The 19,823-nt window shown below is 38.0% G+C and overlaps 2 protein-coding genes across 2 annotated transcripts in view; one reads left to right on the top strand and one right to left on the bottom strand.

Annotated features, from left to right (window-relative positions):
- crip3 (cysteine-rich protein 3) overlaps positions 1-6,646 on the top strand; it is a 15,865-nt gene extending 9,219 nt beyond the window's left edge. The window contains exons 4-7 of the mRNA XM_067455612.1: positions 1,929-2,069; positions 5,119-5,193; positions 5,899-5,993; positions 6,139-6,646. Of these exons, the coding sequence (XP_067311713.1) occupies positions 1,929-2,069; positions 5,119-5,193; positions 5,899-5,993; positions 6,139-6,273 (446 nt within the window). The 3' untranslated portion in view covers positions 6,274-6,646. The remainder of the gene's footprint in view (positions 1-1,928; positions 2,070-5,118; positions 5,194-5,898; positions 5,994-6,138) is intronic.
- On the bottom strand, positions 6,275-19,823 carry slc22a7b.3 (solute carrier family 22 member 7b, tandem duplicate 3). Its single transcript, XM_067455611.1, has 10 exons — positions 19,117-19,823; positions 13,572-13,675; positions 13,300-13,454; positions 12,975-13,143; positions 10,970-11,093; positions 10,751-10,857; positions 9,807-10,021; positions 7,869-7,977; positions 7,052-7,258; positions 6,275-6,798 (listed from the first exon to the last, which is right to left on the bottom strand). Exons 1-10 carry the CDS (start codon positions 19,498-19,500, stop codon positions 6,723-6,725), a joined length of 1,650 nt encoding a protein of 549 aa, XP_067311712.1. The 5' UTR covers positions 19,501-19,823; the 3' UTR covers positions 6,275-6,722.

The raw sequence follows: 19,823 nt of genomic DNA, 5'->3' as shown, positions 1-19,823 counted from the left end.
GGCCCAAGTCCTTTTTGTAAAACGGTTTTAAAATAACATGTACCCCACCTTTTAATAGATATGTTTTCAGTTCTATTAAACAGAAACAAAGCATTTGTGGGTCCAGCCGCGGCAGCAGCACATTACAAAATTATTTATTTACCTCAAACTCTCTTTGCAGAACACAAACCTCCCTCCCTCTGTCTCTCCAACAATTTCCTCCACCATAATCTTTTTTCTTTTTCTCCACAAATCAGCACACACAATTTGGAGCAAACTTTGTGCAGTTTATCATTTTTAATAACAATTCTCGCTCGAGAACTCTGGTGTGACGCACGTGTGATCTTGCGTTGTTTACTTGTCACATTGCACGTGTAGTTGGGAAACGTAGTTTGTGCACCGGAGAGAGAGAATTGTCGGCGATTGTTCCTCCTGACTGTACAGTCATGCAGTGTGAAACCTCCTGTCACCGATCCATAGGTCAGTGTGAACACAGCAGTGACTGAATGCTACCCCAGATAGTCATGCAGTGTGAAAAGAGCAGTGACCCGATGAGTTTGAAAATCGTGCAGTCTGAGCTAGACTTAAATCGCATGATAAATACAATTTGTGTTATAGATACGCATTTCATTAGAACGTGTTGATCTATAAAAGCACATTCGTAGTTAAAAGCCTGAAAGACAGCCAAAACTGGCAACTCCACAGTGAGTAATGGACATAAGAGCAGAGCAAGTTTAGATATCCTTTCTAGTCTGTATTTCCATCTTGTAATTCCACTGTTTTTGGCTATTTTTGAAAATATGAATTATTTTTAATAGAGCAGACACTTCAAGTTTTTAATGGGTAATGTTATAGCCCTGCTTGTTTTTATGAAATATATGTATTGACTGCACAATAATTTCACTTTATTATTTACTGCCATGGAAGCCACAAATGTATCTGTGCGAGTCGCGCAATGAGTAACACTGATCTGCAGGAAATAAAGGTTTGAATCAGGGCTCATTTAGAGACATTTGACTCTCAGTGACTTAGCATCCAACCAAAGACAGTTCACTCACCACTAGAAACCTTATCTTGTGTGTGTGTGAGACAGAGAGGAAGCGAGAGAGACTTGACTTTTAAGCCTCTTTTTTACAAACACAATGTAGGCCTATATTATTTACATTACATAAGAAACATTACTTAAAGTGTTAGTTCAGCCAAAAATGAACATTTTGTCATTAATTACTTACCCTCATGTCATTCAACAAGACCTTTGTTTATCTTTTGAACACATATTAAGATATATTTGATGAAATTCGTGGCTCAGAAAGGCCTCCATTGGCAGCAATGACATTTCCTCTCTCAAGACCAATAAAAGGCACTAAAGGTGTTAAAAAGTCCATCTCACTCCAGTGGTTCTACAATAATTTTATGAAGCAGCGAGAATAGTTTTTGTGCATTAAGTGTTATTCAACAAGTTCTTGTCTTCTGTCTGGGCCTCTGATGTTAACTCATGAAGCTCCACGACACATGCACAAGAATATGACTTTGGACCTCGGACATGATCTTACAGGAACATTTATTCAAAACCTTAATTTGAAACTCTCAATTAGATAATTTTCTCAAAAAACAAACAAAAACAATGACAGGCTGAGCTAGTGAACTGGAGAGGTGTCTTTTCCATCTGGAATGTGACATTCGGTAAGATGTTAGGTTTCATTATATAGCTAAGGCCCATCCAGATTTAAGAATATGGTTGTTTCTGTTTGTATTATACTATCCAAGTGAGTGTATAATTCAGTAGTGATACATTTTTATCATAATCTGAACAGGATATTTTTGGCTTTTGTGTAATGCTGTCTGCATTTGGACAGTCTGATATGAGATATGAGCTTTATCAACCACACTCACTCACTCACTAACACACTAATGGAATAGGACTCACTGTTCTGTCCTCTCTTTGGTAGGTGTAAATATCGGAGGGGCGGGGTCTTACATATATGACACACCTCCTCAAACACCAGTCGACAAATCATATAACAGCCTGTCAGACGGAGCACCCACCACACCTTGGACCAGCTCACAGATCAACTATAATCAACCCAAAGGTAATTTAGACACTACTATTCAAAACTTTTAGGTGGAAGATATTAATTTATTTTATGGATTTTTTTTTTTTAGCAAGGATGCATTAAATTAATCAAATGTGACATTAAAGACATGTATAATTCTACAAAAGATTTCTACTTCCAATTATACTGTTCATCAAAATTCTATTCATCAAAGAATCCCAAACTGGAATCTGAATTGGCCAAGTACACTGCAGCTAAATTTGGTTGTCAATTCACCTTTTAGTGCTTGATCATCTTTCGTTTAAACGGTTAAAGGGTTACTTCAGCTATTAGCATATGGCTTTCTATCAGTAGAAACCATGGAGTTTATTCAAATGATCATGCTCCCCCCTCTCATATCCCCCTGAGACGAGAGATTTATGCATTATATTTCCGGAAGAATTACTCCAGTGAAGCAAATATCGTCAATTTGCGTCATCGGTAAAATACTTAGCCAGACACTAAAGACTACAGCCAGCAGAGGGAGCCATTTCCGCATGTTTTCAATTTGCACAGCTCAGCTCGGCTCAGGCATTCATGGAAATGGCGCGGCCAGCGGAGCAAAGTAAGTATTTTATCTTCTCAAGTTAATTCCTATGAAAGTTAATTTTCCAAAGGCATGAACTAAAAATGCGCCAGACTGAACACGCGCCGAGAACTACTGCCGCGAGCGTGGACGCGTTTACCTCAGCTCTCATCACGAGAGTTCATTCAGCTTATCACGATGCGTGTAATCGGACTCCTCAGCAGCTAAATCACAATATATTGAACAGACACGTTCAGTTTTTAATTGTAGTGTCTGTTCCTCTAACTGAACTGATTTTATGAAGATGAACGCAGTGTTGGGAAAGTAAAAGTGTTTCAGTAGCGGTGGCTTTGAGTGTGGCCTCACAGGGCAGCAAAGCATTCTGGGAATTGGAGTATTTCATCCCCATGAGACGAAAAACACATTTTCTGTTTTTTCTCAGTTTAGAAAGCACCGAATTCAAAAATAACTACACATTTCTACTACATTAATGACCCTGTTTAAATACAGATTCATCTTCCCAGTGCTGAAGTGCCCCTTTAAGTAATTTACAGGAGTGACAACAGCATTCTACAACAGAATTAACTCCTGAAAAATGCAGATAGTGAAAATCGCATATCTTTTACACTGTGTGTACAGAACCGAACTGAACAACTAGTTGTTAATGACATATTTTAACATGCACCGGAAATGTTTCTCTTTATGTGTGGTGCAAGAAATCATAGGGAAAGCTGGTACGAGTCTTGACTCAATTCATGTTGCCAGATCTTGCTAGAAAATAAGCAAACAAGGCCACAAGAATTAAAACCAAACACTTTAGGCTAAAATTAAGAACTATTCCAAACTATTGCAACCAGCAACTGCTCACTTTATGAGTCAAGCTTAAACAGCAAGCCCAAAAACACTTATAATAAGGGAAAATGTAAACACTGCAAGTGCTCTCTGTGAAGCCCCCTTTCCAAGCATAAGCAAAACGAGACGAAAACGAACATACCAATTATTTTGATGCTGTAATGCTTCTTTGTTCAGAATTGTGGATGCCAAACACACGAGATGCCAGAATGTTGCTATGGTTACCATTCTGCCAATCAGCACAGTTTTTGAGCGAGAAACAATAATTTTAGGGGACTAATGCCACTTGTTTTAATATTTGGTCTTGTAATGAAATGACATTCAGACATGGTTAAGTGTGACTTAAGTGTTCAAATGTGTCAATATGCTATTTTTAGCCACAATATAGATAGACGTACTCAACCGAGCTGCATTGTTCCAAACATTCCTTTATACATTAACACTTCCTCAGCACTTTTACTCACACACACACACACACCACACACACACACACACGCGCACACATACACACACTCCCACACTCAGTGGGAGAATGAAATACTTAAGTGTGTGTGTGTGTGTGTGTGTTGTAATAGAGGGGTAGGAGGATCATTTTCTGAAGTGACCCCCTTGGGATTTTATGCAGTGGAATTTTAATGGCTTTAGTTGATTGGCTCCTTTCCTGAAATATTTCCCCTTAATAGGTGTTTTCCGACAGGCAGGACATTGCAGGAATGTAAGGGGAGGGTTTTAAGGACTGCTGTGGAAACGTTTGGAGAAATGTCTCAGAATGTAACGTGTTTCCTGTGAGCCAAACGCCATGGGTTCACTTTGTTAAATATAACACAGGCAAAGAAATTAGGATCTAAAACTGGTAAAAGCCTGTCATCGTTGATGTGAAACAGAAGTGCTGAATCAAAGTTGAAATGCAACAGATCCTTATCAAAGCTGGATCATACAGGACAGATTTAACAATAGCAGTCTGGATCCGGCCTTTAAAAGCAACAAACCAGAACATATTTAAAGGGATAGTTCCCCCAAAAAATGAAAGTTTGATGTACCCCCTGGGCATCCAAAATGTAGTTGTGTTTGTTTCTTCAGTAGAACACAAATTAAGATTTTTAACTCTAACCGTTGCTCGTATAATGCATGTAAATGGGGTCTAATAATTAGACCCAACTGACATGCATTATACGAGCAACGGTTGGAGTTAAAAATCTTAATTTGTAAAAGTAACATGAATTATAAAAATACATTTACATATTTATGTACTTAATATAAATACCCTGTAATGTAAATTTAAATGGGGTCTAAATAATTAGACCCCATTGACATGCATTATACGAGTTAATATGTGGTTAATATTATAGAGTTGGAGTTAAAAATCTTAATTTGTGTTCTACTGAAGAAACAAACACACCTACATCTTGGATGCCCTGGGGGTAAGCAGATAAACATCACATTTTCATTTTTGGGTGAACTATCCCTTAAAGATAGCTCCTGTTACATAGATCTTGATCAATTTTGTGGTAATTGCTAGAAAAGCAGCTATATGAAAGTTTGAGTGGATGGTCCTCCAACTATATTAAAGTTATAGGTCAGAAACATTTAACATACACACAGATACAATTTTAAAAGTTTAAACATACCGGTATACAGAACCATAAAGGATTTGCTTTTTGTTTATAGCGTCCACTGTGCCTACACGCATGTTTGCTGGGGAGACTTATATGTGTCCTGGCTGTGGAAAGGCAGTTTATTTCGGTGAGTCCATTGAATCAAAACTATTACCCTTTTAGACATTTTAGAACCTTCATGTGTGTGTTGTGCTGTGCTGTGCTGTGCTGTGCTGTGCGTGAACCAAATGTCACCTCAAGGATAGTAAAACCAGTACTTTTTGACCTTGTGGGGTTTTTTGGTCCCCATAGGGAAAACCGCTTTTGAAAATGTAAAAATGCAGAAAGTGTGTGTGTAGTTATGTGCTGTGGTAGATATGTGTGCAGCACTCTATCTGACCGCTCTGAGACTTTTAGTCTATTTATAAGGGAATAGCAAGAATTCCAGTAAAAACAAAATAGATTTTTAGGGTTTAAAATAGATAAGTTTAAGGTGCAAGTCAAAGGTCACTGTTGTTTTTGATGGTCAATTGCCATTTACACTTGAGTGCAAAGTTTGAACTTAGTTGGTTCTTTTTTAGCTGAATATTTTTGTCCCAAACACAAAACTAAGTAGAAAAATTTAGTTAAATAAATTATTTAAAATTATATATTATTTATTTATGTATACATACATTTTATAAAATTACATATTTTAAATAAATGATTAATATTTTAAAAAAATGTAATAATATTTTTAAGAATATTTTCCTTTTTATAAGATACAGATTGTGTATATACTTATTTTATTTTAAAAGTATAATCATTAAAAAGCATTGTGTTAGATATGATGTAATGTGGTCTAATGCTGCAGCTGAGAAGGTGATGTCACTGGGTCGCAACTGGCACAGACCTTGCCTTCGCTGTGTGAGGTGCAAGAAAACACTGACCCCTGGTGGTCATGCAGAGGTACTCATAGACACATACAGCCTACTGCTTCTATGACACAATGATATATTGTGTAATATTTGTAGAATATTTATCATAATGATTACTTTATCATTAATTCAGACTCCCTTAAAATATGCTCTATTATTTTCTCCATTTTCTGCAGCATGAGGGTAGCCCGTACTGCCATGTGCCCTGCTATGGGTACCTTTTTGGACCAAAAGGTGTGAACATTGGAAAGGTGGGCTGTTACATTTACGAGAAAGAAAATGCAGAAAATGAAATGCCAAGTGAGCGTTAAGTCATATAGGAAAGGCTCTTTTTTAATTTGGTACAGACGTGTTTTTGTTTTGTTTTTTGTTTTTACATCATTTATAAAATCGTATGGTGTAAAGGTTTATTTTCACATCGTCAGATATATGCATGTTTTCTAATTGATAAATGGCCACTGGCATCTTAAATTATTCATACAAAACAGTCTCCCCCCCCCCCCACACACACACACACACTTTATCATTGTTTAGTTTTTTTCTTTCACAAACAGATGTACAATTTACAGCTATTCATTCACATCACTATTTTTTTTATTTTTTAGAAATTATCTGTAGTTATTACATGGCACTGGAGAAATGTGTAAATCTTTGTGTAACTAATAAAAAATATTTCACAATGAATTTCTTTCATTTTTGTGTGCATTTACTGTCTTGGGAAAAGATAAAAGATTGGTTAAAGATTGAATGTATGTATATCTCAGTGGTCTTCAATGGGTTCATTCATTTTCATTTTCTCCACGTCCTCCTGCTTGTCATGTTTAATGAGACTGTTCCTATTAAAAACACATGACTTGGTTAATTAACAACTTCAACTTTCCTTTAAGTTTTTTATAGAGATTAAAGAGAGACTATATTGAGCTATATTCATCCAAATATATCTTTGTTCAAGCTAATTCTCTTAAAATAATCTCAAAATATGGTATCATACTAATTGAGTGGCTTTATTCAACATTACTCAAATTTTCAGCTGTATGTCGAATACAAGTCTTCTAAAGATGCTTTAACAAAACATAGATTATGACTTACCCAGTACCCTCGACATCCTTTATAGTCTCAGGAAGACGCCGGCCTCGTGTCTCAGGTAACTGCCAAGCCACCAGACAAGCGACAAGTGCCGCAGAACACAGGACCGTCTGAGAAAAGTAACCCCAGAAACTGTCCAGTAGCAGGACTATAGGAGCCACAGCCACACCCAGACGGGCCAGGAACGAGTTATAGCCCATCCCATTTTGCCTATAGGACATATAATTAAATAAAGTCTTTATTTATATATGCACTGACATACATTTTGCACTTTTGTAGTCAATTTTTAATTATTTAATGTCTTTGAAAGAAGGCTCTTATGCTCACCAAGGCTGCATTTATTTGCTCAAAAATAAAAACAGTAATATTGTATACTTTATATTCTAAGATTTTTATTTATTAGCATCATTACTCAAGTCTCCAGTGTCACATGATCCTTGATTTGGTGCTCAAGAAACTTGAAGAAAATTATTACTATAAATATTGAAAACCACTGTGCTGATTTTTTTTTTTGCAAACTAAGTGATACAGTATAATTAAAAAGTTTGGTTTACGAAAGATTAAAAAACGTATTCAGCATAGATCAAAAGTGACAGTAAAGACATTTATAATGTTAATTTCAATTTCAAATTTCAGATCTTTATTACAAACTTTTCAACATTGTTAATAACAAGGACTATTATTAATCGGTAATTATAAATAATGTAAAAATTGCATTTTAGATAATAGCCTAAATATGAATATATACAAAAATTAAGTAATTTAATGATTTTTGTTCTAGGTGTAAAATAAAAGTTTAATCATATGACAGTTCTGTTACCTGAGAACAGTTGGGTAAAGCTCAGAGCTGTATAATACAATTGTCGAAAAAGCAGCAACAGCGAAACCTTTACCCAGTACTGCCACCACAGTACGACCAATCCACTGATCTGAATGTGAAAGAGAGGATATTAGGCACAGTGTGTGACTGAAGAAACAAATGAAATTCTTCTAGTAGCCATACTGGTAAGTATAGTTTCCCACAGAGTTCAAGTTAAAGGGGGGGTGAAATGCTGTTTCATGCATACTGAGATTTTTACACCTTTAAAGACTTGGATTCCCATCCTAAACATAGACAAAGTTTCAAAAACTAATGTTGGACGTTTGATGGAGTATTTCTGTGTTAAAAATACTCCTTCCGGTTTTTCACAAGTTTCCGCGAGTTTTTTTCGAGTATGGGTCTACTTGACGTTAAATAGATCGGAAGGTCCTTGTATGGGCCGTATGGCTCTTCTCCCGGAAGGGTGCGCGCGTAACTAGAGGGAGAGAGAGGAAATGCACGCAGTACACAGTCTCTCAGGTGCAGATCCAGTCGTCCGTGAACACTTATGACGCGCCGCGCTCCACTTTATTCCTATGGGTGACGTCGAGCGACTTCAACGCTTCAGCACAGCATTCCGGGAAGGCAGCGCTGCATTTGAACCGATTTGAACGCAGAAATGACGGGAAGCTTCAAGGCATCGCTTCAGTCGCGTCGCAAAGTGGATTTCCACGGTCACTGCTGTCACAGGACTTCACCAAATCATACCAAAGAAGTGTGTTTTTGACAGAGCGGTCCCAGCGGTAAAGATTCGGTCCTGCTTTGGAAGCAGCCGGTAAGTAAAACTGCTTCAAATGTCTGTGCTGTCGGCTACCGTCGCATGAGTAAACATCAGTAAACGATACAATCGCGTGCTTCGTCATTCAAATGCGCTAACGGTTACTCCATTGTTGTTCTGTATAACACTAGTCTGACTCTGACGTGCAAAACCGTTTTTGCTTGCTACCTCTAAGGTCTAGTCACATACAATAGTCCATAAACCGAATCATGTCCTCATAAACTTCGCGTAAAGACACACAAAGGCCCCTAAATACAGTACATACCACAGAGACGGACATCCTGATGTTGCCGTTTCTCCTGTTCAATTTATTTCAGCCTCAGATTTGATTGTGGATCATTATCTGTATTAGCCTATGGTATTAGCTGAGATAGCTGAGATGGGTTTCTTCACGCTTGAGGACATCACCGCTTTGTGCACATTCGTCATTCTTTAGCTCCGCCCACACGATACGCCTCCAGGCGCTCGTTTTTTCCGGAAAGACTCGGTACAGCCTATATTTCTTTTATAAATATGATAAAACTAAAGACTTTTCGGAGATATGAAGGATGCAATACTACTCTATAGGTACTCAAGATTGACATGAGATTGACTGAAACTGAGTGCTTCACCCCCCCTTTAAACAACGCGTATGCGGATTCTACAAATCTATTTGGACAACAGTGTTTTCGTACTGTTAAGTAATCAACCGAGTAGCACTTTAATGTTTGGATTAAGTTAGCTTATTCTTTCTGCAGTTAAAATTGTTATGGCAGTAGGTGGAGGCAAATTATTGTCTTTCATTCAATCAATCAGTCACTTGTACATACAACTGACTGTTGAAAGAACTGATTTATTCAGGAATGAAACAAGGTAGAATAATGTCTTATTAAAAGTGAGTCATTGAATCACTAATTCAACTGAAATGATTCATTCAAAGATGCTGATTCATTCAGGCACAACATACCAACTACACCAAACCACGTTTTCGTTGGTGGAGCAAAAAACAAAGTAAACTGACAGTGGGCTATTATGCCTAAAATCTAGGCCTAATGTAATCTTAACATCTTGTTTATTCATCAGTTGTATAAAAACAATCATGCGGTTTTGTGTTGTGTAATCATTGTTTTTGCCAGTCTCACCTTTGGGTATGAATATATTGATCATAAGACTGATTCCAGCCAATAACTGCGCCCCTGCTTCAGTTTTACGTCTTCCAATCTTCTCCAGCAGGTAATATACAATCAGTTTAGATGGAACCTCAATGGCTCCATACACAAACTGAGTCAGGTACATATTTAGTCCAAAGCCTGTGATGTTGAGGCTTATACCATAGGTAATAGTGGCAACACAAAACCTGCAAGAAGTGAAAAGCTATTAATAAATTATTTATTATTCAAACAATAAAGTCTGTCAATATTCTCTAATCTTGTGCGGCTGAAGGCTAATAGAGTGCAACAGCAAGGTTCCAAAAGTAAAAATCCCATTCATTTTGTTTACAGGGAAATGGATTTTGAAAAATAACTGACCAACTATTAAAGGGTTGGTTCACTCAAATAGGAAAATCATTCCATATTTTACTCTCCCTCAAAACATCCTAGATGTATATGACTTTCTTCTTTCAGCCAAACACAGAGTTATGTTAAAAATGATCCTGGCTCATCCAAGCTTTAAGATTTGGAAACCCAAATGCAAGTGCATTCATCCATCATAAAAGTAATCCATATGGCTCCAGTGGGTTAATAAAGTCTTTCTGAAGTGATGCGTTTTCATAAGGAAACATCCATATTTATAAACTTTATAAATCTGTGATCTAAAGACAGTAGAAAAAAGGTATACCAGGGTGCACCTGTTGCCTCTGATGAGCATTTTTTTATTATTGGTGTTTTATTCAAATTAATTATCCACGAAAAAGAAAAATACAACATAACTTTTAGATACTTTATCAATCTGAATATGAGATGGACATCTGTTATGCTCATCTTCGCTTGCTCATTTGAAGGCATCTTGAGTAAAGAAGAGGGAAAAAAAAGCAACCTGCTTTAAAGAATATGGAAGTGTGTTGCGCATAACCACTGTTACACACCATATGGTTCCTGTGAGTAGAGCCAGTCTCCTTATCTTAGGGGTTCTGACAAGATCCAGGTACGAATAATTTTTCTTTCCTTGATCTGTTATTATGACAGATAGATCCTATAGAAGAAAGACAGAGCTATAGTTAGCCTACCAACAGACCGTTTAAAGTGACCATTGGCCAATCCAGCATGTAGCCTACTGTAAGATCAGATAAGATATATTTTCTCACCTCATGTTTGATTTTTGAGATAACTTCCTCCTTGCGATTTATGACAGCACATTTATGAAGATAATAATGAGCTCTCTCTGTCTCTCCATTGGCTATTAGCCAACGAGCTGACTCTGGAACCCACCTGGATTAGAAACATTGTCTCTATAAAAACATTGTTAAGGGCTGTTCAGACAGAATGCATTTTTTGTATTACACTCCTCTGCTTTTCAATAGTTTTCTAAGTAAACATTCGCTAGACAGATGTGTTTGACTGTTGCGCATGCATCTTATGCATGACAGCATTCTAAAAATGTGGCACTAAAGTTCATCTTTTAAAACAATGCTGCGGCCGAAAGCGCATACTAAGTACTACATTTGGTTCAAAAGTTTCTTAGCAACTGTAAAGTTTTTTTTTTCTTCTACAAACCTGATTCCAAAAGAGTTTGAACACTGTAAAAACTGTGAATAAAAACAGAATGCAATGATGTAGAAGTTTCCAATTTCAATAGTTTATTCAGAATACAACATAGACGACATATCAAATGTTTAAACTGAGAAAATGTATCATTTTAGGAGGAAAATAAGTTGATTTTAAATTTAAAGGCATCAACACATCTCAAAAAGTTGGGACAAGGCCATGTTTACCACAGTGTGGCATCCCCTCTTCTTTTTATAACAGTCTGCAAACCTCTGGGGACTGAGAAGGCAAGTTGCTCAAGTTTAGGAATAGGAATGTTGTCCCATTCTTGTCTAATACAGGCTTCTAGTTGCTCTACTATCTTAGGTCTTCTTTGTCGCATCTTCCTCTTTATTATGTGCCAAATGTTTTCTATGGGTGTAAGATCTGGAGTACAGGCTGGCCATTTCAGTACCCGGATCCTTCTTCAACACAGCCATGATGTTGTAATTGATGATATATTGTCTGACATTGTCATGTTGGAAAATGCAAGGTCTTCCCTGAAAGAGACGATGTCTAGAGGGGAGCGTCTGACCACAGGACAGTTTTCCACTTTGCCCCAGTCCATTTTAAATGAGCCTTGGCCCAGAGAAAACGATTGCACTTCTGGATCATGTTTAGATATGGCTTTTTTTTTACCTATAAAGTTTTAGCCAGCAATGGTGAATTGCACGGTGGATTGTGTTCACCGACAATGTTTTCTGGAAGTATTCCTGAGCCCATGTTGTGATTTCCATTACAGTATCATTCCTGTATGTGATGCAGAGCCGTCTAAGGGCCCAAAGATCACAGGCATCCAGTATAGTTTTCCGGCATTGACCCTTACGCACAGAGATTGTTCCAGGTTCTCTGAATCTGTGGATGATATTATGCACTGTAGATGATGATAACTTAAAACTCTTAGCATTTTTTTTGTCCACTATTTCCACTATTTTTTCGCTGCAGCATTGATCCTCTGACAATCTTGACTTTTGAGAGACACTGCCACTCTGAGAGGCTCTTTTTATACCCAGTCGTGTTGCCAATTGACCTAATAAGTTGCAAATTGGTCCTCCAGCTGTTCCTTATATGTACATTTAACTTTTCCGGCCTCTTATTGCTACCTGACACAACTCCCAATGTATACCTCTCATGAAATCCAAAATGAGCCAATATTTGGCATAACATTTCAAAATGTCTTACTTTCAACATTTGATATGTTATCTATATTATCTATTGTGAATAAAATATAAGTTTATGAAATTTTTTAAATTATTGCATTCCTTTTATATTTACAATTTGTTCAATGCCCCAAATTTTTTGGAATCGGGTTTGTATATAGTATGGTGTAGGAATGAATTTCAGATGTTAAATTCATGTGACCTATGGCGTGAGTTGCATTGCAAACAACAAATCCTCTCATGTGGCCTTATGGGATTGTAGTCTCAGTGGATGTGCAATTGCAGTTCAGAATCTCGCCTGAATTAGTAGGCCATCCGGGTACTTGGACACAGGGCATGCCTCTAGACATAGGCTGTACTGACTCATTTGTGCTTTTAATTAGACAAATTATGTAAAGCCCATTACCACCAGAGGACTGTGGACAGCAGTAAAGGTGAAGTGACAGCCACTGTCAGCCATCTCCAGTCTCTGATACAGAACGCAATAAGAGACAATGAGGTGCTCCCAACAGCCCATGCCATACCGTCAATTATACATACTAGTCTCCTGTGCTGAATGTCCACCCACTCCACATCTGGAGAAAGACATATAGAAGATAAGGCCCTTTTACTTTGTTTTTATATTCACTTTCAATTATAAGCCAAGGCCAAGGAGAGAGAGAGAGAGAGAGAGAGAGAGAGAGAGAGAGAGAGAGAGAGAGAGAGAGAGAGAGAGAGAGAGGGGTTCTTACTGAGTACGGTTGAGACGATAATGATTCCAGTGATAGTGAATCCACTAAAGAATCTCAGCACTGCAAACATGATGAAGGAGGAAGAAAAGATGCTGGCCATCGCAAAAGCCATTCCTGATATATATGACACCAGTAGCATTGGCTTACGGCCAAATCTACATGCCAAAGAGAGTACATGTTTATTTATAGAAAACATTTCATGCTTGCGGCTGTTCAAAAAAAAAAAGATTTATATTTTATAATACAGAGTTCTGTTTTTAATGAAACATCACCTGTCACTCATGCCACCAAAAAAAACTGCTCCAAACATCACTCCTACAAAGAAGATGGTGGCCACAGCTTTATTCAGACCTCTTTTATCACATACTAGATCCCACTGTGAAATGAAGAAAGATGGAAAATTACTTAAACAGTTCTGATGAACTGCTTCATGAACTAAAAGACTTTAAAACTAGATGTGGATGAAAGACACTTTATCCAAACTGACCCTATGGGGTTTAACCTGCAAACTTTCATGTCACACTACCCCTCAAATTCTCCAACTAACAGATTGATTTTATAAATTTTTGGGGGATGTGAAAGGCAAAGGGGGAAAAAAGTTGCTTTATTTGAAAAGCTGTTATTCTGGTCACACAGTAATTTTATTAATGTAATTGCTAGCCGAAAATTAACTACTACTTTTAAATAATTTTGCTCAATTAAGACAATGTTGAGAAGAGTTTGTATGTTAATAGCAAGACTCCAATTTAAGTCCACTTTAAAAAAAAACCACAAAGTTTATAGTAGTCATACAGTAAAATATTGTGGACCCACTTTATATTAGGTGGCCTTAACTATATGTACTTACATTTAAATTAATAATTTGATAATGCACTTGTGGACATGTTTTTACATTGTACTTACATTTAAAAAATGTTTTTTTACCTGCATGTAAATTGCATGTAATTACATCTGTAATTAATTTCTGTATGTAGTGGGATTGCCCTTTTAAGAAGGGTATTTGTGTGAGTAATAGGATGGCCCCTTTAAGAATGGTGTGTGGATTGTGGTGTTATGTCAAGTAATGACGTACCTATATAGACACAGTGAGATTAGTTTCCTCGTGGGATTGCACTGATGTGACCTTTTTGTGTAGGTCTGATATCTCCTTAACTCCTCTGGAAAGGTATGTTTTGGAACTTTGAGGTTCATAGATGGGAGGGAATTATGAATTTTAAATGTGGATTGATTAGTCGGGTGCGTCCAGGGATTGTTAGTGAGTATGTAAGTATTGTGTACACAACAGGTAATTTTATTTTGCCTTACCCTATGTGTGATGAAATGTTGAGAGGAGAAGAGTGGGGAGAAGAGAGCAAACGATTGTTGGTAGTTTTTCTTTGATTGGTCTATTGTGTTGAGTGTTGAGTGTTGAGTGCATTCCATCCACTCACAGCAGCAAGAATTCTAAATTAGTGCATAATCTGTAATCAAGGGCATACCTTGTCAGAGATGATAAAGCTGTTCGCTGGCTAAAGAATCGCCTGCAGTATGGCCAAACACCTCCTTAAAACATGCAATGAAACTTTGAAGACACATGGTGGCCGGACCAGCTTGAAACTGTTTTGGCCCAATGAAGGGCTTGACCAGATAGATAAGAAATTATAAAGGATTTCTTTGATCATTCGATGGTAAACAGCGGAGACTGCGCTTCCAGTGCGAGGGAACATTGTAAGATGAATCCGTTGCAGTCCTCCTCCAGACCAGAGTAGGGTGCGTCTCAATCAGCTCCCTAGTTCAGTTGTCAGGGCACTGATCAGGGAGTCAGCCTTGACTTATGTCCTGATCAGTGCCCTGACTAGTGAACTAGGGAGCTGATTGAGACGCAGGGTAGATGTCTCGTGCGCGCTGTTGGCCAATGGAGGTCTTTGTCCGTAACTTGCGGCCATCTTGTCACAGGCAGCTCGCTCACTCGTAACAGTGTGTTTTAATGGTGCATGTACTTTTAAATAGCTCAATTTTCAACCGATTTTCAAACTGTTTCGTTTGTTATAAACGTCAGATGTAGTTATGACTCTACATACTTATGAATAATTATAACCATGGACTTCAATATGAAAGTAACATTGAACAGAACAGATAGGTGCAATAAAAAAAGGTATTTATGCTAAATCAATATATAGGCTAGGCCTACTAAAACTGTGTACTGAATGGCAACATGAGAAATTTATTAATTATGTCACACACACACACACATAGCTCTGAATTTTTTTCCAGAGCTAGCTATAGCTAATATATATATATATATATATATATATATATATATATATATATATATATATATATATATATATATATATATATATATATATATATATATATATATATATATACTTTTATAATAAGAATATCAATATTATAATAGCTCGATTGTGGTCACAGCCTTGATAAAGTGCACGTAAGTTAGCCGTGATACACAAGCTGCATGATTAAGTCGTTTACCGAAACGAAAAGCTGCAATTTCAACGTGTTAAAGCATCCAGATTTGTAGCCATGTTAATAACGTTTGTAAGAAACCAAACCATTTGTAAATCCGTCAAGATTTCAGCGAGATAAGAGTATTTATGTTCGTACAGATCGCTCATCTTACATCAGGTTCCACAGAGCCCGACAGAAAGCTTGCCTGTGACAAGATGGCCGCCGGTGATGACGATGGTGACTCCGCCGTAAGACATCTAGCCTTTATTATGGATATCTATGGGTAAAGGAGTGGCTGTTGTGGAAGTGACAGAAGTTCTCAGTGGTGCCCTGGGTTAGTAATGGCCAAATGAAGCGTTTCGAAGCATTATTGCTTTCTGATACAATTGTGTCGAAAATGGTTCATTACTCGAAGCTTCATTCAGATAGAAATTGCAGCACCATCTCCTGGTGAAGTAAATGTAATGCAACAAAGCAGACAACCATAAAATGCAAGTAGGCTTATGTTCACGCCCCGTTTATTACGGGTTTAACGACGCGATCAAAGCTGAAACAGTGTTAGTGCTGTGAAACGCATTTATGTAGGAGCATTTTACAGATACTGATGAATTTCATGTGTTCACCTTGATAATAAAACATTATCATGATGTGTGTGTGTAATTATTTCTTTAGACAAGGACAGAAGATCAGACCAGCTTTAAAAAGGTTTTTTTTTTTTTCATGTGTGGGACGTATTCCATTAGGATGTGATGCCCATGCCCCCACCAATAGAACCCAACACCTATCAGAAGAGAGCCACAGAGACCACTATAATTCCCATTACAACCAATAAAATTCCCATGAAAACCATTAAATGCAATAGAATTTCAGTAATGGTTTCTACAGTTTTATTTATTTATTTATTGTTTTATTTGTTTTTTAGCATGGCAGTATCATGTGTGAAAGCAGATAAGAAATACAACCGGCAGGTTTCAAACCTGTCAACACTGATTGGGCTGTCAAAGCAGTCAGGTGGTTCACTACAGGAGTGAAGCGGTGTGTTTGCTTCAGAAGGCATTTTCACGTGACTAGTGACGTAATGATACAAGCTCCGAAGCAGTGGTTCACTGCAAGGACCGTTCGAGTTTGAAGCAAGCTTCGGAGCATCGGTGTCAGACGTAACATCACTACCCTGGGTTCTGCTAACACTCTCCTGAGTTTCAGCTAGTCCCTGAAAAGGACCATGTTGATCTGGAACCATATGCAGTTTTGGTTTGGCCTTCTGTCAAGATATACACACTGGATAAGGTTAGTGAAGATCCAAACACACACTTTATTTGGAAACACAGGGCAGAGAAAGGGATGTAGCAGATACACTTGTATGACGGTGAGAGATGGTACAGGAATAACAGCCTTGATGGTAGTCTTACAGAGGAAGTATGAAGATGGAGAAATGGAAACCTCAGCAGCCAGGATGAAAGGTGAGTAGGCTAACAAAAGCCAACACACTGGGATGAGACAGGAACACATTCCAGGAAAACCAAGGAGATCAGGTGAGTCTTTCCTAGTGGAAGGTCAGACAGTGACTGAAGATGAGCTGTGTGAATATATAGTGCACTGCTGATGAGGTGAATGATGACAGGAGCGGATGATCAGAACTCTGGTGACAGGGATCGCTGTGAGGTGAGTGAGAGAGACTGACTGATCTGTCACATACAGCATTTACAGGTTTTTTATTTTTGCTTACACACTAATATAGGTCACTCATAAACCTAATATCCAGACCAAGTCTGCAAAACTACAAGCACAATATATGATTTACACTCAGTTTCCAATTGTAAAATGAAATTCTTGCAAAGTGCTAAACTCAGTTCCCTACTTATGCATTTGAAATGAACAGCTCTTGCCATTGAACAACATGACATCATGACTTTGCGTAAACATACACGCCCCTTTCTAACGCCAAGTGGCGTGTTATCTGTACGCATTTTGAGCTATCCGCGTGTATGTCTACGCCGTGTGATTCTGCCCTACCTGATCTCACAGAATGAATATTTATAGCCTAATTTTATATTTTGGAGCAACTAACTTCACTCCTACCCCAAACCTACCTACCCTCAACAATATAAAACACATACAAGTATTTATTGCAAAAACTGACCAAAAAAACTGTAAAAGTATTAACTCATGTTGCATTCCAAGTCTTCTGAAGTCATATATTTTCATGTGAAGAACAGTGTGATCTTAATGTTTTAGTCGTTGAAATGATGATCGCGCCCCTTTGTGGAAAGAACACACATGCACTCGTTCATATTTCTCATTCAAATTATACACACGACGACTCTTTAGAAAGATGCGATTGATCACGAGACACAACACATTTACAATCAACGCTGACGTCATGACGCAATTGGTCACATACGACCATAGATATCCATAATAAAGTCCTTATTATGGATATCTATGCATACGACAGCCAATGCTGTCAAAGCTGACCTGACGTTTCTTCCGGAGAGTGAGTGATGGGTAGGTTTAGGCAGGGGCGTGGGACTGGGGGGATAAAGGGTACTGAGTAACCTGGGCCCGAGGCAGGGGGGCGGGGGGGGGGGGGGGCCTTAGAAGTCAGTTTTCTATACATACACATACATGGTACGGGGGCCCAGCAAGATGGTTTGTACCCAGGGCCCAAAATTTGGTGCTACGCCCCTGGGTTTAGGGGTAAGGGCAGTGTAGGGGGATAACGTTAGAATGAAACGCCGTTGATAAACATGCTAAACAGTGATTATGCGTCTTGATAGCACGCCAAAATGGCATACGAATTGTCATGTCACATACATGCATTGAAATGCAACACTCAGTTGCATTTCACACTTTACAACTGTAAAGTTCACCAATTGTGCATATGTATACTCATATACAGTGGGTCACAGTTATTTTTCCTAATTAGACATGTTTCTGGATCAACATATTTTGTTCCTTTACATGTGCAGTCTATGACACGATCCTGTGCACTCTGCACACAGAATCAGCAAAAGACACAAGATGCAATACATTTTTCACATTCGCGTGGAGTTTGATATGTATGGTTAATCATTTGATGGTTTGAGTGGTGTGTGTGTGTTTGGGGGTTTTGTGAGTAGAGTTTACAGAGAAAGAGCCATAGTTTAAGAAATTGTAAGTCATTTGTTAAAAAAAAATGCATTAAAATGTGTTTATAATAATACATTTGTTCTTTTTTGTTCATGCATTAACTAATGTTAATGTACAAATGTTGAATTAAAATATATATTAGTAAATATAGACATTAAGATTAAAAAATGCTGCATTGTAGGATTTTTTAGTCTACAGGCACATTGAGTTGAGTTTACTTCATTGAAATCTCACCTGTGTGGCGAGAGTGCTGATGAACGTGCTGTTGTCATATTCCCATCCATTCTGACACTCCACTACAGCAACCTCTGAGGGACTGCTGGAGGAGTTTGACAGCAGGTGGAACTGAGGATAAGAGAACATACGACAGGAAGCAGGAGTCCCATCTTCCTGCACTGGAATACTGACAGCCAGTTTCTGCTCCTGACTCAAATTCCCAAAAATTCCCTCAGCATCTAGAGAGCTGATGTCACAATGGTGAAATGGAATGGCGGCGATAAAGTTGCTTAAGAGAAAGTGGCACGGTATAGTGAATCGTCCTACAAAACTGATGCAAAGAATCATCTTCTGGAACCTGCCGAAGCCATTGATCTCCGTAATTAAATCCTCGATCTTCATGCTTTTTTATGATGCACAGACTTTCCTCTGTGTCTTCGTACAAAATGCTTGGTTCATGTGCTGAGTTTTTATGGGATATCAAAGGTTGGTAACTGGAAGTCAGATGCAGCTTGTACTTTGATCTTTAATAAAACTGCTGCGGTTGTGTGTGTGTGCATATCTTCAAATGATCTTCCAACCATAGTAGCTTGTCATTAGGGGTGAATGATTTGTTAATGTCTTTAAAAGAGTGTTTTGCCATGTGTGCAGTATGCTTGGTTAATGCACATGGACATTAACGCCATTCCTTAACTTGTCAGCAATTGGCTCTCACACTAGCGAAT

The sequence above is a fragment of the Pseudorasbora parva genome, chromosome 10 (genome assembly GCF_024679245.1).
Source record: "Pseudorasbora parva isolate DD20220531a chromosome 10, ASM2467924v1, whole genome shotgun sequence".
In the NCBI taxonomy this organism is placed as follows: domain Eukaryota; kingdom Metazoa; phylum Chordata; class Actinopteri; order Cypriniformes; family Gobionidae; genus Pseudorasbora; species Pseudorasbora parva.
Note: the sequence above shows the minus strand (reverse complement) of the source record. Positions and strands in the feature narration are given on the sequence as shown.